The sequence below is a fragment of the Pelophylax lessonae genome (assembly GCF_965119305.1).
Source record: "Pelophylax lessonae genome assembly, chromosome: 6".
Classification (NCBI taxonomy): Eukaryota; Metazoa; Chordata; class Amphibia; order Anura; family Ranidae; genus Pelophylax; species Pelophylax lessonae.
Genome location: NC_138773.1, coordinates 166756388 through 166778747, shown reverse-complemented (window position 1 = coordinate 166778747; position 22360 = coordinate 166756388). Strand labels below are relative to the sequence as shown.

General features: G+C 40.4%; 1 protein-coding gene across 4 annotated transcripts in view; it reads right to left on the bottom strand.

The window, feature by feature from the left end:
* The window catches only part of NPRL3 (NPR3 like, GATOR1 complex subunit), a 267923-nt gene that overhangs the window by 233136 nt on the left and 12427 nt on the right, over positions 1-22360 (bottom strand). For 2 of the 4 annotated variants that reach the window (XM_082260222.1, XM_082260220.1), the window contains exons 2-5: positions 16118-16187; positions 11670-11708; positions 4760-4889; positions 3360-3434 (exon numbers count right to left, since the gene is read on the bottom strand). In XM_082260222.1, the coding sequence (XP_082116348.1) occupies positions 3360-3434; positions 4760-4889; positions 11670-11680 (216 nt within the window). In that variant the 5' untranslated portion in view covers positions 11681-11708; positions 16118-16187. The remainder of the gene's footprint in view (positions 1-3359; positions 3435-4759; positions 4890-11669; positions 11709-16117; positions 16188-22360) is intronic. The other 2 variants (XM_082260223.1, XM_082260221.1) reach the window with 1 other exon arrangement.

Here is a 22360-nt window from a genome sequence, read left to right as displayed (position 1 = left end):
ATAGTTGTTTGGCTCCTTTTTAAATCAGAACAATAACAGAAATCGCCCAAATGGCCCAGATGAAAAGTTTACATACCCTGGAATGTTTGGCCTTGGTACAGACACACACAAGTTAAAATAGCAATTAAAGGTTCATTTCACATATCTGTGGCTTTTTAAATTGCAGTTAGTGCCTGTGTATAAATAGTCAATGAGTTTGTTAGCTCTCACGTGGATGCACCAAGCAGGCTAGATACTAAAGCCATGGGAAACAGAATAGACAAAAGACCTGTGTAACAAGGTAATGGACCTTTAAAAAGATGGTAAAGGATATAAAAATATATCCAAAGACTTAAATATGCCAGTCAGTACTGTTCAATCATTTATTAAAGAGGTTGTAAACCCTCTCTTCTAACTTGTACTTATAGGTACTGTAAATATCTCCTAAACTTGCAGCGTTTAGAAGAGATTTACTTTTAAATGGAGCCGATGACGTCATCAGCGCATGCCCGTGACGTTCCTTCAGAGCCCTGTGCCGTGAACGGCGGCTCCCGCGCGCATGCAAGCCATAGGCCAATCAGATGGCCGGAGGATGCAAACCAGAAAGCAAGACAGCCGAACATGTCGGCCGTCCTGATGCTGAGTGGGTGACACTGCGGGGGCTTTGTTCTAAGGTAAGTATTTCATAATAAGCTAGTATGCCATGTATACTAGCTCATTATGCCTTTGTCTTACAGGGTTGTTTTTTTTAGGTGGGTTTACTTCCTCTTTAAGAAGTGGCAAATTCAGGGATCTCTTGATACCAAGCCAAAGTCAGGTAGACGAAGAAAGAGTGCAGCCATGACTGTCAGAGGGATTTTTCGGGATATAAAGGAAAACCCACAAGAAACCTCAGGAGAAATACAGGCTGCTCTGCTCTGTGGGGTTTTTATTTTAGCCACTTGCCTACAGGGCATTTTCATTCAGCCCTGTCCCACTTTGAATGACAGTTGCACATGCAACACTGTACTCCTGAATTTTTTTTTTTTTTTTAAACAGATAAAGCTTTCTTTTGGTGATACTTAATCACCACTGTATTTTTAATTTTTTGCCAAACAAAAAAAAGACTGAATATTCTAAAAGAAAAAAAAAGTTTCTTAGTTTCGGTTATAACATTTTTTTTTTTTTTTTACATACAGTGAATACAGTAATACAATGTACTACTCTGGGGAGGTGATGAGGAATTTTTTTTACACAACATGATTGCTTACAACTGCATTTTACAAAACTACCCTTTCAGTGTTTACCATTTCGATTAGCAATGATTGTTGGTCACAGCTAATTACATGGTACAGATTGGCTGTGATTGGCCCTGTTTGTACCATGTGAGGAATGTGACCAATCATAGAGCTCATCACAATAGTACATAATGAAAGACATGTAACAAAACGTTTCATTGTGTACAACTATTATGTGATCTGCTGTGATCGTCCACAGTGGTCATATGGTACCAGCAATGGGCTGGTCCAGTGATCTGTCATCGGCTGTGTCTGGTGTCCATGGGCCATGCTCCGGCGAGATCCTGGGATGATGTCATATGTTGTGTATTCAGTACAACATTGCTTTTTTTGCTAACTAAAGCAGAACTGCAAATGATTCCACCTTTTTTTCCTCTTTATTCTTGAACAACAACAGACCTGATGCACAAATAATTTAGTATTTTTTTTTTATCAAGATATTTAAAACACCCTCTGCTCTGATTAGTGGTGAAAAACACCTTTCCAAAAAAAATCCTCAACTACAAGTGCTTTTCAGATCACACTTGCATTTTGGTGTTCATCAAAGAGGTGAAGAACTTTGTTCACATGTGCAAGTAGGGTAGGTAAAACCAGGTGGTTAAGCCACAGTTTTACGTTTCCCAACTGCCTGCCTGGACCAGGACATTTAGCCGCTTAGCGCTCTACACATGCCACAGCAAAAATTAAACAGCATGACGCATTTGGCAGAAGTTACCTTCTGGGTTATCAATGAAAGTCTATGGGGCTGAACCACGAAAGCCCGGCAACTGCATGCAAAAGCGCGCAACTTAAGTGTGGTAGTGTGGCATTTACAGGGTTAAACCAGGTGATAAGTCAGTAACTTCCCTGCCACCTGTCAAACATACTCTGAAAAGCAATTGACTGCAGATCACTTCTCAGAGGGGTAGCAAGAGCTGCCACACATGTGAAAAAGCCCAAAGACAGCCTTCCCACACGCACCAATAGATTTCCCAGCATACGGTTTATTGCTGCATCTTTTAACTCACACTTTGATGTGCTTGAGTACAAACATGTAAGAAAGTCAGGGACTGTCAGTAAGGCTGCATTCACATGTCAGCTTATAATCGCGGGCAGAACCGCCGCGGTTCCGCCCGCGATTCGGAGATTTATTGCAAATCGCGGGACGCCTAGCGTTGCCCGTTGATTTGCAATAGCCCCCCAAACGCCGAGCGATGTTGCCGCGATTTACGCCCGCCGAATCGCGGCAACATCGCGCAAACAAAATCGCGGGACGCAATACGCTCCAAAAAAGTACAAGAGCTTCTTTGGAGCGTATTGCGTCCCGCGATTTTGTTTGCGCGATGTTGCCGCGATTCGGCGGGCGTAAATCGCGGCAACATCGCTCGGCGTTTGGGGGGCTATTGCAAATCAACGGGCAACGCTAGGCGTCCCGCGATTTGCAATAAATCTCCGAATCGCGAGCGGAACCGCGGCGGTTCTGCCCGCGATTATAAGCTGACGTGAATGCAGCCTTAGGCATTGCATGTATAGCATTTTTTTTATCATCACAGGCATGAAAAGACAGATAGGTGTTCAAAACAAGAAACCGTGTGTACAAACACAATATGAAATAATTTCACAGCACACATCTTTTACATATAGCAGAACTTTGTTGAAGTATATCTTCAACAATACAAAACAGAACTTTGTTGAAGTATATCTAAAGACATTTTTTCTGTTCTGAAGTACCTAAGAATTAAAACCCTGTCACGTTATTTATTTTTGTATCCCTATGGACTGGCAGGTGTAAACGGACTGCCTAACTCAAATCCAATCCACAAAAGAACAAAAAAAAAAAATGAAGGGGTTCAGCTCCCCTCTGTCTAGGTGGATTGGAGGGCTGTCCATTTACACCTAAGCAGCAGTGGGCTTTGTCCGTGTCCACCCTGCCTAAACTGAGCAGACACGGATCTATCATCCGCTCGCTCTGCTCAGCAGGGGTTCAGGGGACAGATTCCCTGCTGAGCAAAGGGGATTCCGTCACGTGTGAGAGGGGCCTTTAAATACATAAAGAGAATATATATAAATTAACCACCCATATTAATATGCTGTACACTAGCATTTACAGACATACAGGCTTACCCTTAAAGCAAAGACCACATTAAAGAGAATCATTGTGGGCATTTCCCTCTTCGGTGAAGGATCAGTTTTTGATACCTATAGTATAAATAGAAATTTTTCTTTTACAATAAACAATTTATTTTTTTAAATGTATAAAATCAGGCTATAACATTGCATCTTCTATCCTCACCCTGCAGTTTCTGGTAGGATTTGTTCACACCACATGCATTGTGTTCTGGTGGTTCCCCCAAAAATCCATACCAGAACCTTATCCGAGAATGTAGCCCGACAGGTCAGGAAAGAGAGGGAACTAGCAAGTGCCCCTCCCCACTTTTACACTTACATACTCATTCACATGGGGGGGGGGGGCAGGATCTGGGGGCTTCCAGATTCCAGAAGTCCCCCACCTGTAGACCCCCACGAACACCACCCAGGGTTGTGGGGGGGAAGAGGCCCCTGTCCCCATCAACATGATGATGTTGATGAAGAGCCCCCCCCCCCAAAGCACCCCCCCATGTTGAGGGCATGTGGCCTGGTATGGTTCAGGAGGGAAGGGAGGGGCACTCCTTTGCCCCCTCCCTTTAATGATCTGCCAGGTTGCATGCTTGGATAAGAGTCAGGTATGGATTTTTGGGGGGGGACCCCACACTGTTTTTTTTTTTCTTTCTAATTTTGCCGTGGGGTTCCACCTAAAAACAATACCAGAACTGAAGGGCCTGGTATGCATTGGGGGGGGGGGGACACTTTTTTTTTCATATCTTTTATGCCAGCATGTTTTCTTTACATTCATACATTCAGCTGCTGATGAGGAGAACCTTAGGGATTTATAAGGGAGTGACAGTCTGGGGTGGGAGGCTCTTATTGTGACCATGTTTCAGGTTATAGCTTAACCCTACAAATGGAAAGATGGACTTAGCTTTAAAAATGCAATGCAATGTAAGTATAAATCTGCCACTCACCACAGCAGATCCTAGTGTGGATGTGTACATGTGAAAGCCTCAGTCAATGCAGCTCCTCGGGCCACACACCCTGAAATGTTTCACCCCGCCCACCGGGGGCCTAATCATAGGGGTCTATGATTAAGCCCTGGTGGGTGGGGTAAAACATGTCGAGGGCATGGCCCAAGGAGCGGCATTGACTGAGGGTTTATTTTAAATACATTCACACTAGGATCAGCTATGGTGAGCGGCGGGTATATGTTTAAATGTTTATTGCTTACTGAACAAGTTTTGCTTATGCTGGCATCCCTACTATCCTAAAAGCCAAGGAGGCTCTACAACTCAGTCTGGAGCGGCACCACCAAGTACTAATGGCCTTACTAATGCACAACATCATCTCAAACTAAATCTAACATTTTGAAACATTGTCCCAAATGTACAGTAGTAAAAAAGCAATCGATAATTTATTAAGGGTAATTTTACCTGGCACAGTGCATGCTGAAGTAAAGTTGGATGACCGACAAAACGCACATTGTCTATCTTCAGTTCAAACTTTTTACCACACATATCAGACTTTGTAGCCAAAATTGTTGCGAGTATAACATCTGAAAATCTTTAACAAACAACAAATAGGACCAAAGATTAGAAATAATATTGTTAGGGGCTATATTATTTTATTTTCATAATAAATAAGAATTGGGAGGATATTAAATGTGATATAAAAAGGTATAAAGAATTACATTGTGACTGCATGCTTATTAAGCCCATGCTCTGCAAAGAATCATATATACTGAGAAAAAAGTGCTGTTATCAGAAAGCCATGAACATGACATTCAATTACTGATAAATTACATGATTCATTTATTACCTTGTACACAACTCAATTACTGCAAAGTGACAGTTAAAGAGAGAATAATGAAAATACTTCGTTTTTATTGATTTTATTTTTTTTACTATGTTCAACATTCCACTGCATTCAGCAAGCACTGTGTTAACTAGTGTGTCAAATTCACAACTTCCTAAAAACTCTGACAGGTGATGGAATTTTCTGTACTCACTTATGGAGCCAACAAAGATGCTGGCTTGTGAGGCCGGAGCTAAAAAAAAAAAAAAAAAGACCTAGCATTTTCACCCCATGGTACATGTAACTCTGCAGTGACATTGTGCCATTCTGACGCATGAATATGCTTTGATCTAAACAATTCCATTGTAGCTCTGGCTGTATGTTTGGGGTCGTTGTCCTGCTTGAAGGTGAACCTCCGCCCCAGTGTCAAGTCTTTTGCAGACTCTAACAGGTTTTCTTCTAGGATTGCTTTGTATTTGGCTCCATCCATCTTCCCATCAACTACACATAGCGTTTTGCTTTAAGGCCAAAAATTTACATTTTGGTCTTATCTGACCAGAGCACCTTCTTCCAAATGTTTGCTGTATCCCGACATGGCTTCTCGCAAACTGCAAACGGGACTTCTTATGGCTTTCATTCAACAATGGCTTTCTTCCTGCCATTCTTCTATAAAGGTCAGATTTAATTGGAGTTCACAACTAATAGTTGTCCTGTGGACAGATTCTCTGACCTGAGCTGTGGATCTCTGCAGCTCCTCCAGAGTTACCATGGGCATCTTGGCTGCTTCTCTGAATAATGCTCTCCTTGCCCAGTCTGTCGGTTTAGGAGAACGGCCATGTCTTGGTAGGTTTGCAGTTGTGCCATACTCTTTCCATTTTCAGGAGATAGATTGAACAGTGCTCTCCGTAAGATGTTCAAAGTTTGGGATATATTTTTATAACTTAATCCTGCTTTAAACTTCTCCACAACTTTAGCCCCAACCTGTCTGGTGTGCTCCTTGGCCTTCATGATGCTTTTTGTTCCCTAAGGATCTAACAATCCTCCAAGGGCTTCTCAGAACAGCTGTATTTATACCGAGACTAAATTACACACAGGTTGACTCTATTTACTAGTTAGGTGACTTCTAAAGGAAATTGGTTCCACTAGATTTTGGTTAGGGGTATCAGAGTAAAAGGGGGCTGAATACAAATGCACACCCCACTTTTCAGATATTTGTAAAACATTTTGAAAACCATTTATCATTTTCCTTCCAATTTACAATTATGTGCCACTTTGTGTTGGACTATCACATAAAATCCATTTACGTTTTTGGTTGTAACATGACAAAATATTAAAAATTTTAAAGGGTATAAATACTTTTTCAAGGCACTGTAGTCCCCCCATCTGAAGGCCTTTATTGTGTGATTTTAATGGAAGCCACAAAATAAAAAATATTGAAATTGCATATTTAAAATTACATTAACACTTTAAAGCTTTTTTTTTTATTATTATTATTGACTGGGTTCATACACACGATTCTGGATACAATTATGACTCAAAAAGCAGTAAGATATTGTGACCAATTGCCCATCCAAAATATTTACATCCCTCATCTTTATTATTTCCAACTTCCCCTGGGGCCTGCCATGTCTCTGTAGGAACACTGCAAATCCCTAAGCAACAAATGGTTGGACAGACTTTCCTGATACTTTTAAACCCCTTTACAATTGGTCTATAATGGTAGATTTGCCTGTCTCCAGATCCCGCATGCATAAAATTTGAGATTCCAGTTTTTCTCTTACTCGACCTTGCCAAATGCTATCCACCATTCCAATGTTCGTGTTAGTTTCAGAGAATACATATTTGTATCATCCAGGTCATAATTAAATTGCATTTGCTTAAGACAATACCAACCTCTCCCAACACTTTTGCGGGGTACACACTACATTTCTTTTCATCAACCCAGCGGCCGGAATGAAAAAAAACGCACTGATTAGATGTTGGTTTTCCAGCATGCTCATTCGACAAGCCAGTCACGAGACCAGCTTCTGTCACACAGGTATCTTGTACCTCTGGGCCGAAAGTCATCCAGTTCATGCCAAACCGACCATTTTATGCTGATTTTCAGCCCATGTGTACACAGCCTCTCTCTAGAACAATCCCTATCTACCTCCCTTTGCTTTGATTCCAGGGAGATGTGACATTAAATATATCCACTACCTGTATGATAGATTATTTAAGACATTCGCCTGCTAAGTTGAAACCCCCTGATCTCTCTGTGCCTGTCACAGAACCATTCCCCCACACAGTCAGTAAGCATATTTAGGCATACAATAACCTCTTTGATCAACCCCAGTGTTATCCCCTTCCCTGCCAGTGTCATTTATGCAGTAACAGTGCATAATATTTAGCACTGATTACTGTATTAATGTCACTGGTCCCCAAAAAGTGTCAAAAATGTCAGTTAGGGGCCCGATCTGTCCGCCGCAATGTCGCAGTCCCTCTAAAAAACGCTGATCGTTGCCGTTACTAATAAAAACAAAGAATAAATAAAAATTCCAAAAATCTATCCCATAGTTTGTAAACGCTATAACTTTTGTGCAAACAAAAAAATACGCTTTTTTTATCAAAAATATGTAGCAGAATACAAATTGGCCTAAACTGATAAAAAAAATTAGATTTTTAAAATTTTTTTATTGGGAATGTTTTATAGCAGAAAGTAAAAAATATGGCGTTTTTTTTTTTTTTCAAAATTGTCGCTCTTTTTTTGTTTATAGGGAAAAAATCTAAAAACCGCAGAGGTGATCAAATACCACCAAAATAAAGCTCTATTTGTGGGGAAAAACAGACATTAATTGTAATTAGGTAAGGCGTCGCACCACCTCGCAATTTTTCGTTAAAAAAAAACGCAGTGCCGAATCGCAAAAAATGGCCTGGTCATTAAGGGGGTAAAACCTTCCGGAGCTGAAGTGGTTAAAAGAGCTAGGTACATGCTCAGTGTGCATGAGGCCACATTATACTATATACAGACATACTGTATTTATAAACAGTATTATATGCCATCTCAATTATATAAAATGCGGAAGCACTGAAAAATCTGTCATTTTAAATGTTTACATTTTCAGTCACATTTTTTTCTCATTGTGTGTTGAACGGTCTGCTTTTTAAAGTGGAAATAAAGCTAAATCAAAAATGGCATATATGATGCAGTCTATCACTAGCATTATTAAAAGGAGTCTGTTTTTCTAAGTCCCCCTTGTACAGTCTTTTTTTTTTTTAAACAACAAACATGTTATACTTACCTCCTCTGTGCAGTTGGTTTTGCACAGGGCAGCCTGGATCCCCCTCTTCTCGGGTCCCTCATTGCTGCTCCTAGCCCCTCCCTCCTGTCATGTCCCCTCACATCATGCAGCTTGCTATGGGGGCACCCAAGCCAAGCTGCAGCTCTGTGTGTCTATTCAGACACGGAGCTGCCGTTCGGCCCCACCCCCTCTCTCTCCTGATTCGATAACTATTATTACAGCCGCAGAAGTAAATGGGGCTGCGGCTCAGTCTCCCCAATCAGGAGGGAGAGTTTCGGATGGCCAAGGGACTCGAGGACATCGCTGGACAGAGATGGGGCTCCTGGAAGTATTAGAGGGTGTTGGGGAGGCTGCTTAACACAGAGGGCTTTTTATCCTAATGCATAGAATACATTAGGATAAAAAAACCTTCTGAATTTACAACTCCTGGGTATACACATTCAAAAATGACCGCTCCCTGCATCAACATAATATGTGATGTGGGGATCTCTCCCCCTGTGCCATTGTATTGTGACAATGGGACTCCCCCACACCAGAATTCACTGATCAGCGCTAGCAGCCAATGGCTGGTTTTCCAGTAAGACTGTTAGACTAGCTAAGTCGCCCAGTTCCTGCTGAACCAGCCAACTTTCAGTACATGTAAACTAAAGAAGAAAGAAAAAAAAAAAAAAAAAAAAAAGAGAAAAGCAAAATAAATGCCCCTGAAGTAAATAGTGTCAATCAAACCAAGCGTCAGATGCAGAACTTTTTTTTTTTTTTTTTATTTTGTACGGGTTGGCACTCATCATTATTGATGCTGGATTTACTTTGGGGGACATTTAGTTTTTTTTTTTTTCTTTTAATAAAAGAACTTTTTTTTTTTTTTTAACTTTGCCCATTTTTTGGTAAATAAGTATTGGTATGTACCCCATACTCCTTCACACTGGGGGAGGGGGGCAAAATCCAGGTGCTCTCTTGTTAAAAGGTGGCTTCCAGATTATGATAACTTACCCTTCGCACCCCCACAACCACCGAGTATGGGTTGTGCTCCCCTGCATGTTGAGGCAATGTGGCCTGGTATGGTTCAGCACATGCTCACAAACCCGTTCCCCATCCTGGCCTGCCGGATTGCAAGCTTGGATAAGGGTCTGGTGTGGATTTTTGGGGGGACTTCACACCAAAATTTTTTTTTTTTTTTTTTTTTTTTACATAAGCCAATGTCCCCCCCCCCCCCCCCCAAAATACACACCATGCCCAAATTGATTTTTTTTTCTACTAATGTAATGCCAGGTCTTCTTTTGCTTACATTCTGCGGTCAGCGTGAAATCCCGCTGACAGCAGATGAGTCCTGGTTGTTTATTAAATACTGTGTGGCTAGGCCACCCCTTATTTAAATAATATTATTGTTCACTTTTTTTTTTTTTTGGGGGGGGGAATTGAAGTCTAGACAGGTTTATGCGGTATTTACCACATAAGCTAAGAAACGCACGGTAAATACAGCATACACCGGTAGTGAACTGACCTTTTACAAATCGTAGATATTAAATATTTGGATATTTTAAATATTTAAAAGTTAAATGTGTCACATGATCAAAATATCTCAGGCTATATCCTTTTGTGAATTGAACCCTAAGTGCTAATTCCCACTAGTGCGACTGAGTCGCATGACAAGGGAAAACACACATTAAATTCAATAATGCCCATTTTCATCAATGTGACTCAGCATAGTGCGACTTTGGAAAAGGTTTCTGTGCTCCTTTGGTGCAATTTGGCCCCACAGAATATACAAAGTCGCATTAAAGTCACACTCAATCACACTGAACATCGTGTCAAAAATCATATCGCATCACTGTGAACCAAGCCTAAATAATGAGTAAACTGTATTAAAATAAAGAATAATAAAACATAACTTTTACAACTGTACTTAAAATACCGTACACATATTCTAGATCAAATCTAGTATAGTTGCAGTATTTGCAACATTTATATATGTCATTCATATGTTACATATAAATAATCACAATTGTCACGCACACACAGGAGAACACAAAATTTATTGGAGAACATCTCTGGTAGAATTCGAACCAAGGACACCAGTGTTGTAAGGTAATACTACTAACTACTTAGTCACTATGCCTACCTTACCAAGACTTACAATTTATATCAACATACTGGTAAACACACACACACTATATATATATATATATATATATATATATATATATATATATATATATATACACACACACACACACACACACACACACACACACACACACTTCAGGATCATTTCATCATCCAGGATAATAATGGCTTTGTATTTAAAGCTGTTTGACTTGACTAGTATATGCCGATTACCATTTTGTCACATTCTTTTTCATATATCTCACTCCCTATGTGTTCACACATTTTGAAAATGCTCACTTTGTTAGGATGAGCAATGGTAAAAAAAATAAAAATGGAAGAATAATAGTATGCACGCATATGCAACATATGGTTTCAGAGAGATAAAACTGAAAAGTTCATATCTGTGGGTGTTGTCTTTACATTATACTACCATGGTTATCTCCATTTGCCATGTAAAGAGCTTAAAATCCTTAGTAATTAATATATATTGAATGTGCTAAAAAAAAAAAAAAAAAAAAAAAAAAAATAATTAAATGTCAGCACTGTAATGCAAAAAGTGATTATACATATTTATAAATATATACACATAAAGTTCATTTAGCCCAGAGTGAGGGTATTCACTTCTCTTTTTCTGAAAGAATAAAATTACAATTCCTTAACTACCACTGTCCAGTACTGATTTTAAGCTGATTGACTGCTATGATCCATGGAACATGGATTGAATCATAAAACGAATGAACCAACGACATGAACACTATGGAGATATACAGTATTCTGTGGTCCACAAAGCCATTGGTGTTAACACTAGAAATCTCACTAAAGAAAATCTATCCTTTTACACAGGTTTACAATTCATTGCTACAGATTTTTATTGGTTTATGTCACATGATTTTATAGCAATATTTCATTCTGGATTGGGTTACATTACATCACAGGAAACACCATGAAATGAAAATTTTATAAGAATTAAGCAAGGATTTGTGCAAAGAAATGTTAGCATTGAGCTTGTAATAATTTGTTAAATGTTAATATCCAAGCTGAAGTTAGAGTTTTTTTTATGTTGTGATAAGCGACTTTAGAACAAGTAGGAAGAGGTGAAGACTCAACAAGAAGAGAGACATATTCTAAACAAACCTATATTGTTTAGAATGTCTGGTCTTACCCTGCAACCATTTGCTCATCTGTTAGAGGACATGGCTCTCTGAAATAGGAACAGGAGCCACAAAGAAAGAATAAACATGAAAAATAAAATAACACACCAAACATACTACAACATTTTTTGATAAACTTTATAAGATATGTAAAGTTGGAGATTCAATCTACCTGCACTTTCTTAAGCCATCCAAGTCCCAGTCAGGTCAGGCTGGTGTGATAATTATCATCTGTATTAAGGTCCACTTAACTTAAACAATCTGGTCCAGGTGAAGGGATATTATCTTAATAACATTCACTGACAATATGTAAACGTTACAAATATTTCTTCATAGGTAATTCTGTTAAAAATTAGTTTGTATAGAGGGGAGAGATGATGTTTTCCCATATAGGGCTTAACCAAGTTTAGGTTTTACGGAGCAAGTCTAATGGCTGACATTTCTGATATCCGTAAAATGTTCAGGCTGACCCTTTAAAATTAGAGGCGTCAGGATATTCTTACACACTGACATGGAAAATATACAGACCAGAAGTTCTAACTTCATTCTGGGCCCATTCACAACAGCATAGTCCAAGCTGGTGTGTTAGACTGAAATGTATTGCGTCCTGCGTTAACGTACAATGTGTTATTGGAGCCCATCACACTGATGTGCTGAGAAAGTGCGTTGAGGTTCCATTTAGAATAAATATAACCACAGCAGGGTAACGCACATGTAGTCACAGTGCGCTGCTGTGAATGGGTCCAAAGACTTTCTGGATCTCAATGCTGTTTCTGAGGCAATGATTTAGAGAAGACAACCAGGTAATCAATATTTTTATATGAAGATCTTCAAGCAGCTATAAAAAAAATGAAGACTGACACTATGTTTTACAATTCAAATTATTCTTACATCCAAACTAAAGTGCAATACATACTAGAAAACAGGATTACACATAGACTATGGCATAAAAGTATTTAGACCAACTTAAAACACTCAGTGGGCATATGTTTAAACTTCCTGTATAACACACACTATAAAGACAGATCTGTTTTAATCCAATAGCATATTACACTGGAGTTTGTAGATTTTCTATTACAGTAAAACCTTGGATTGAAAGTAACTTGTTTGAGAGAGTGTTTTGTAAGACTAGCAAAATTTGTTTTTATAAAATTTTGACTTGATAAACAAGCAATGTCTTGATATACAAGTAGCGTCATGTCACAACTGAGTATAAAAGAGAAGAGAGGTGCCTCTAAGTGTAGCAATATGGTTACATTTAATGAAGGTTCAACATTTAGAAACTCACATGGTTGAGGATTAAAACAGGAACATCTAAGAATGCAGGCATCTGGAGTAAAGCTTTCCACATAGATCATCCTCCGCACAGCCATCATTGTCATCCCTGCCACGCTGCGCTCTACAAGCGCTTCAAGCCTCGCTTTCAGATCGCTCTACTGCAGGGTAGTCTTCCTGGTCACGATTGCAGACTGACAGTGGTGAGAGCCGGCGATGCGGAGGACGGTCTAGGTGGACAGCTTTACCCCGGATGCCTGCATTCTTAGAGGAGTCTCTTTTAATCATCAACCATGTGAGTTGCTAAATGTTGAACCTTCATTACATGTAACCATATTGCTACACTTTAAGGCACCTCTCTTCTCTTTTATACTCTGCTGGATTTTGCTTGTAATCTCCTTGTGGAGGCTGCCATTTGTGAATGGACATTTTATGGTTACAAAACCTATCACATTGCTATAATCTTTTTATATGGACTATAAAATGAATGATCTATGAATAAATGGTTGTGGAACGAATCATCTGTTTTTCTATTATTTCTTATGGGGAAATTCGCTTTGATATAAGAGTGCTTTGGATTACAAGCAAGTTTCCGGAACAAATTATGCTCGCAATCCAAGGTTTTACTGTATAGTTTGTGTTTTTTAGGCCTGTGTCACAGGAGCTTCAACTTGTATACAGTGGCGAAAATATTTATTTGATTCCCTGCAGGTTCTGTAGGCTTGCCCACTTACAAAAAAATGAAGGGTCTATAATGGTTATCATAGGTGTAATTTAAATGATAGAGACAGAATATCAACCATCAATGGCCCTCTGTCTGGAGCTCCTTGCAAGATTTCTCCCCATGGGGTAAGGATAATGAAAAAAGTGTGAAATCAGCCCAGAACTACATGGGAGGAGCTTGTGAAGGATCCCAAGGCAGTTGGAACCACAGTCACCAAACTATTGGTAACACAATACACTGCCATGGATTGAAATCCAGCAGCGCCTTCAAGGTCCCCCTCCTCAAGAAGGCACATGCAAAGGCCTGTCTGAAGTGTGCCAATGAATATCTAAATGATTCAGAGAAGGATTGGGAGAAAGTGCTGTGGTCAGAGGAGACCAAAATTGAGCTCTTTTGCATTACCTCGACTAGCCGTGAGAACATTCTTCCCTCAGCCAGAATACTGAAGATGGTCGTAGTTGGCTCTTCTAGCTTGACAATGACCCAAAACATACCGCCAAGGCAACAAAGGAGTGGCTCAAAAAGAAACACATTAAGGTCATGGAGTGGCCTAGCCAGTCACCAGACCTTATTCCTATAGAAAATGTATGTAGGGAGCTGAAACTTTGAATTGCCAAGTGACAGCCAAGAAACCTTAAGGATTAAGAGAAGATCTGAAAATAAGAGAGTGTACCAAAATCTCTCCTGAGATGTGAGAAACCTGGTAAGCAACAAAAAAAAAAAAAAAAAAAGTATTACCTCTGTGCTTGCCAACAAGGGTATCTCCACCAAGTACTAAGTCATGTTTTGCTAGGGGATCAAATACTTATTTTACTCGCTGAACCAAATTTATAACATTTCTATCATTTGTTTTTTTCCGGATTTAAAATACACCAATGATAAAAAAATTATAGACCCTTCAATTTCTTTGTAAGTGGGCAAACATACAAAATCCACAAGGAATCAAATAATTATTTTCCCCACTGTAATAGCAGTATGAACAGCAAGTTTTGACAAAGCATTTGTAGAACTCTCAGCAAACTTTGTTGAAGCTTTCAAAAGTACCAGTCAGCTCCAGTTTATAAATGTTGAACACAGATCCTAATATGAGTGCTGATGGCCACTATAAACATGCTGCTAGTAGGCTTCAGCACTTCTTGAAGCTTGTTGAAAGCCTGCTGAAGCCTACTAGCAGCTTGTTTAAAGTGGCTATCAACACCCTCATTAGAATCTGTTTTCAACATTTACAAACTGGAGCTGAATGGTTCTTTAAAAGCTTCAAAGCCTGCTAAAAAGCACTGCAAATGCTTTGCAAAAGCTTGCTGTTCATATGTGAAACAGACCAAACAATGAAGGTATAAATATACCCTCATTGTTTTTTGTTACAATTTTAAGAAGTATAGCCAAAGCCATTTTGACTGTACTCCTGGGGATCACAGGAGTGCAGTTCATTCTCTATCCTGTTTTCAGCTGACAGCAGGCTAAAACCCAACTATATGACCAGGATCTGCCCAGATGCCAGGACAAACTGGCTCAGCCTTTCAGCAAGCCACTCTAGCCCCCTCCACCACAGCTCAGCGTTCCTGTGAGAGTGTCACAGGCTCTCTGCTCACTAAAGGCTGAGAACTATTTGATCAGTTGTGTTTAATCGTTCAGTTCTCAGTCTTAGAGCCGGTAGGGGACTAGGGGGTAGGGGTCGGACTGATGCTGCATCCATCCAGGGGAGTATAATTTTTTTTTTTTTAGAAGCCCAAACTTGTTAAATAAAGGGGATTTTTGTGAGCACAAACTTGCTTTGTTCTAACCTTGTAAAATATGTCTAAATACCATAAAGCAGCCTCTGTATTTTTCTCATTATTTCTTTAAAAGCCTTGTTTACGAGTATACAGAATAATAAAGTTACACAACACAATACAAATGTAGCTGATATTTTGAAGAACAGCTGTTTTAAGCTCCAGGTGCAAATCAAAATGATCAGCACTATTAGTCCTCATTAACGCTAACGTATATAGTCATTAGATATGCTGAACATGAAAAATTCAATGCCCCCCCTCTGAGCCATGGTTGGGATGTACAGCCTGTCACAGAAGTTAATTTGCATGCGCGAGTAAACGCCATGTATTAAAAAGTTTACACAAGTACAGGGGTATACAGTCATCAACTTACATGACGGGCTTTACACCCCAACTTCAGCTCCAGAGCCGCAAGAAAATGCAGGGTTTTTTTTTTACACTCTGCATTGCTATTGCCTATACACATCCATGTGCGTGTATTCTTACCCAGATTCAGATAACAGAAGAAAGCAATGGTTGTTGCACTGTTAGGGATCAGTATATGCGAGATCCTCTTAAGCATGACAAACTTAAATACATCCAACAATTCCAGGATGCCTTATAATACAATTAATAATTTGCACGTTTCTTGTGTTTAAACAAATGGTTAGATTGTACTGAAATGTTAAACAAGAGAGAAATTTCATACTTTGAATCTCCATCTGGGTCTTCTGTATTTGCTCCAGAGTTGTTTAAAGCATAACTGCTCCTTGGAACACCTAAAAAAAAAAAAAAATCGCAAAAAAGTGCATAAAAAATTTTTTATTTTGAATATTTACACACACAAAAGTTTTGAGAATGACACAAATATTATTTTCCCTAAAGTCTGCCGCTTCAGTGTTTTAGATCTTTTTGTCAGATGTTACTATGGTATACTGAACTATAATTACAAGCATTTCATAAGTGTCAAAAGCTTTTATTGGCAATTACATGAAGTTTATGCAAAGAGTCAATATTTGCAGTGGTGACCTTTTTCAAGACCTCTTCAATTCGCCCTGGCTTGCTACCAATCAACTTCTGGAAATTTGTGGGGTTTTTTTGTTCATCCGCCTCTTGAGGATTGACCACAAGTTCTCAATGGGATTAAGGTCTGGGGACTTTCTTGACCATGGACGCAAAATGTTGAGGTTTTGTTCCCCAAGCCACCTTATGGCAAGGTGCTCCATCAAGCTGGAAAAGGCATTGTTCCGCAACAAACTGTTCTTGGATGGTTGGGAGAAGTTGCTCTGAGGATGTTTTTGTACCATTCTTTATTCATGGCTGTGTTCTTAGACAAAATTGTGAGTGAGCCCACCCCCTTGGTTGAGAAGCAACCCCACACATGAATGGTCTCAGGATGCTTTACTATTGGCATGATGCAGGACTGATGGTAGCGCTAACTTTTTCAAGGTTTTTTTGAGGATGCCCCAAACAATCAGAAAGGAGAATCAGAGAAAATTACTTCACCCCAGTCCTCAGCTGTCCAATCCCTGCACCTTTTGCAGAATATCAGTCTGTCCCTTCATTTTTCCTGGAGAGAAGTGGCTTCTTTGCTGCACTTCTTGACATCAGGCCATCCACCAAAAGTCTTCTCCTCACTGTGCATGCAGATGCACTCACACCTGCCCGCTGCCATTCCTGACCATGCTCTGCACTGGTGGCGCCTTGATCCTGCAGCTGAATCAACTGTAGAAGACAGTCCTGGCGCTTGCTGGACTTTTTTGGGTGCCCTGAAGCCTTCTTCACTACAAACGAACCTCTCTCCTTGAAGTTCTTGATGATTTGATAAATGGTTGATTTAGGTTGCAGCAGCAGAAATAACCTTGCCTATGAATCCCTTTTTGTGCAAAGCAATCACTGCATGTGTTTCCTTGCAGGTAACCATGGCTAACAGAGGAACAACAATGATTTTAAGCACCACCCTCCTTTTTAAGCTTTCAGTCTGTTATTCTTGCTCAGTCAGCATTACAGAGGGATTTCCAGCCTTGTCCTCGTCAACACTGACACTTGTGTTAATGAGAGAATCACTGACATGTTAGCTGGTCCTTGTGTGGCAGGGTGGAAATGCAGTCTAAACGTTTTTGGTTTTTTTTGGATTAAGGTAATTTTCATGGCAAAGAGGGACTTTGCAAATAATTGCAATTCATCTGGTCTATGCAATTTGTCATAATAAAAACTGAGGCAGACTTTGTGAAAATTAATATTTGTGTCATTCTCAAAACTTTTGGCCAGGACTGTACACACACATATAAATTAGTTATCGACCGATATCGCTTGCATGTAAGTGTAATTTTTAATCTGTTTAATAAAACTGCTGGAATGTACCTCACGATGGAGATTTTTTCTTTTATAATGGGGGGAGCCCTCTGAATAACGAGGATAAGGATTCTTTAAGCCACATACCTTGTTGAGTGGAAAGAGATTTGGAGTGATTATTGGAGTATATACAAGCCGGAGTACTCAGCGTGGGAAGCTGTGACAGGCATACTACCCTCATAAGTCTGGTGAGTGAGGGACTAAGAGGGGAGCACTGTGTGAAGTCACCCGGCACTCATGTGATGAAGATTCACTCATTTGAGCACAAGAGCACTTTTAATGAGAACTTGGCACATAGTCACTAAATGAAAAGACTTTTTGTAGGGCGCAAAGGAAACTTATAACTTTTATTTTTACAGCGGCCAAAATTACGATTGCTAGATCTTGGAGGTCTCCTGTCCTGCGGTTTGAGCAACTTAGACACAAACTATCCTGGATAATGCTGAATGAGAGGCTGTCGGCTCAACTGGATGATAAGATGCACATATTCGACAAAGTGTGGGAACCCTGGCTCAATTATCTTACTGGGAACGAATAAGTAGTCCGCTTGGGTCTGGAGGTGGGGGTCCGGTGGGCGGGGTTGGGTCCATTTCTTCCTCTTTCTCTCGCCTTTTCTTTCCATTTCTTCTTTCTTCTCCATTTCCTTTATCCGCTATATTTGTCTCTCAGCAGCCTTTTTCTTTTATTTTATTTTTTTGCTGAGGATTTCTCGGTGGTCATCGGCTGTGGTTTAATCTTCTAGGTTGGTTTCAGCCCAGCTATCTAGCAGTAGCCTATATGTTTATCAATTAGCGAAGGCTGATATTGTTTGTTGGACTTCTGACGCATTGCGGGGGGACGTCTCTATATCTCCACGTGTGTGGGAGTCCTTGAGCCCTCACTTCGCAAGGTCTCCCTCCTGGGAAATAACAAGTTTCCTACTGTATTTTTATGCTTGTCTATCCCGGACTGTACTACCTGACCACTGGGACTGTTATACGGTTTCGTACCGTTTTTCAATTATTGCTGTTTTGTTATAACACACGTTTGTATGCTGAAAACTTTCAATAAAAATCATTGAAAAGAAAAGACTTTTTGTTGGAAATATTAATTTATTTTGCAAATATACACTTTATGATTATAGTATGGTCATATTGGTTGTTTGATAAATTTATTTATACTATATGCAATAAAATTCGACACGTGTACACTTTATTAACAATATTTGGCACTTTATATTTAAGAGGGTTATTGAGCACAAATTAACCTGATTAAGTCACTATATTTATTATATTCAATACAATTTTGAGTAGCGCTGATACACATATTTATTAGCAAGTGAACATGTTGTCCCTAAAGTTGATGTGTTGTGAAAACAGAAAAAAAAATGTGCCAACATAAGGATTTGAGCGACTTTGACAAAGGGCCAAATTGTAATGGCTACACAAGTTTTATTCAATCTTTTTCCAGTCAAGGCACCCTTCAGTTTTGTACGATCTTGGGACACAATAGTCTGAGGGCTTGTTTACACTAGGAGGTACATCCAAGTGCACAAGCTTTTTTGCATGATCCTGCGTGTTGTGTTTTTTTTTTTTAATGGGCTGCTCTATGTGCATGAAACACATACAAAAAAAAAAAAAAACCACTGACATGATTTTTAAAATCACGCCAAATCAAAACGCAACCTTGTACAGTCCGATTTGAGCAATCCTGTGTTAACTCCTCTGTACAGACAGGAGGGAGAGAGAGAACAGCCCACACCTCCTCCTACTTCCAGCTTTTCTCCTCCTCTCTGTTGTGATCTGTACTCCTGTGGGCCACAGTTAGCAGCAGAGAGAGCTGAGGAGGTGTGGGCTGTGTTCTCTACCTCCAGTCTGTACAGAGAAGTTAAGAACATACTCTGATCAGAGCGTACAAGCAGTTTTTTTTTGTCCTTTTGCTGTGGCACAGCGGTTAAGAAACGCTGGGCTAGACACGTGGGTCAGAACAGCTCCAATACTGCAGCTCTTGTGGGATGTTCCCAGTCTACAGTTGTCAGGATCTACCAAAAGTGGTCCAGGGAAGGAAAACCAGTGAACCGGTAAGGGGGTCATGGGCAGCCAAGACTCTTTGATGCACGTGGGGAATGAAGCCTGGCCTGTGTAGTCAGATCCAATAGAGGAGCTACAGCAGGTCAAATTGGTGAAAAAGTTAATGCTGGTTCTGATAGAAAGGTGTCAAAACACACAGTGATTCCCAGTTTGTTGTGTATGGGGTTTCCGTAGCTGTAAACTGGTCAGGTACCCCCACTGACCCGCGTTCACAGTCAAAAGCACCTACAATGGGCACATGAGCATTGGTTCGAGAAATAGGAGTACAAATTCTCCAGATCTCAGGGTTGGTTCACACAAGATGCAGTCCAGTGTGTTTTTAGTCTGCATCAAAAAAGCACGGATAGTGTTTAACATGAATTCCAATGGCCCCAGTTCACACCAATGAAGTGCATCCGGCGCAGTTAACAAAAGCAGAGCATGCTGCATTTTTTCTGTATGGAACACATCTGTAGCTCAGCAAAAATGCACGTCCTTAATTGAGATGAAGTAAATTAAGGGATAAAACCCAATAGAATGCATAAAAAACCCCTCAAAAACACACATTCACAAACGCATCTGGAACTCAAAAATTGTGGTATGAACCAGTCCAACCGAGCATCAGTGGGATGTGCTGGAAAAACAAGTCCAATCCATGGAGTCCCCACCTTGCAACTCACAGAACCTAAAGGATCTGCTACTGATGGCTTGGTGCCAGATACCACAGCATACCTACAGAGGTCTAGTGTAGTTTATGCCTGAACGGGTTTCGGTGGGTGGTCATAAAGTTATGGCTGATTTTATTCTGATAAAACTGACTGCCTAAGTGCCTATCCTATTTATCGAGGCCCTAAAATGCTAGGACAGTACAAATACTGACCCCTTTTTTTAAAAAAAAGAGTATTTTAAGAGTAATAAAAAGAGTATTTAAAAAGGTATTTTGAAGTTGCAATTTTAGTAATTTTTTTGGCAAATTGAAAAATTAAAGCGGAGCTCCACCTAAAAGTGGAACTACCGCTTTAAGGCCTCCTGACCCCCCTGACATGTCACATTTGGTATGCAATTATTTTTTTTTTTTGGGGGGGGGGGGGGGGGGGGAGAGTGGGTACCTAGATTTGACAGGCCGCCCGAGCAGAAGTTCTCCTCTCCCCCTCCCTCCCTGCAATCTTCTGGGACACGTCACAGGTCCCAGAAGATTGCCCATCCACTCAGGATGTGTAGTGCGCACCCCGGCTGTGAAGCCGCAGGCTGTCACAGCCAGGCGCCCACACTATAGTTGCCGTTGCCGCTGGGAGAAGAGGGAGAGAACCGAGGCTACCGCCGGCCGCATTCACTGGACTGTGGGATAGGCGAGTGTGTGTTTATTAAAAGTCAGCAGCTACATTTTTTGTAGCTGCTGACTTTTAATAAACATCAAAACGGGTGGAACTCCGCTTTGCATACATTTTTTTTTCACAATGTCATTTTAACAAAATATTTCTTACACAGCATGGGCACATTTAAAATTACAACCCAAACCCCATTTTGTTACTCCTGAGTATAGAGATACCACATGTGCAAGACTTTTGAGCAGCCTAGATGCATAGAGGGTCTCAAAATCCTAGGAGCACCTTAGCGTTATCATATTTCTTGAGTTCATGAAGTACCAGGAGAGAAACACCATCACACCACCAAAAACTGACCACTATGTCTGGTCTCCCACAGAACATGGAAATGCAATTATTTTAGTAAATATAAACTGCTATATACCCTTTGAGCCGATTACGACTTGCCAAGCGACTTGGTCAGCCTGGCAAGTCGCGCACCGTCGGGTCCATTGAGTAATACAGGACCGGTTCTAATAGGAGTGACACAAGTCGCTCCGACTTAGAAAAAGGGTCCTGTACTACTTCGGGGCGACCTGGAGGCGACTTGCATAGACATTCATTATATGAAGCCCGTGCAAGTCGCGCCGAAGTCGCGGTGCACGCGACTTCACAGGTCGCCCCCGAAGTCGGAGCGACCTAATGTGAACGGGGGCTTTCTCATCAGCAGTTAGAGCAGTCTTGTGACTTCTATCAGTGTCTGGTTAAAGCTTGTAGAAGGAGTTTTCATTCTCCCCGATTATCCTATGAGGCTGCAGGACAGTGCTTATTGCACTCTCCCAAGAGAAAAATGTAAAACAAACTCTCTAGCAATACACACCAAACTGAGCATGTGCAGATTGTCCTCTAGCCTCTGTTCTATCAGGAGATGGATTAGGGACAGTGGAAGGAGGGGAGGATCAGAGCAGACCGGATCAAACAGCCTTTTTACACAATGCACAGGATTAACCCCAGGCTCCACAGTGAGTATAACAAGCATGCTTTAATGCATATACAGACTGATTTTACGTTTGTGGGTATAACCTTCATTCACACCAGTATGATTTGACAGTTCCAAATGGCATGACAAGTCGGACCCCATTGCAGGCTATGGAACCGTTCATGTCACAGCGATTATAAAAAAAGGTTCCTGTACTTCTTTTTTCCGATTTTATTGCAACTTGCAAAGACTTCTGTTAAATGAAG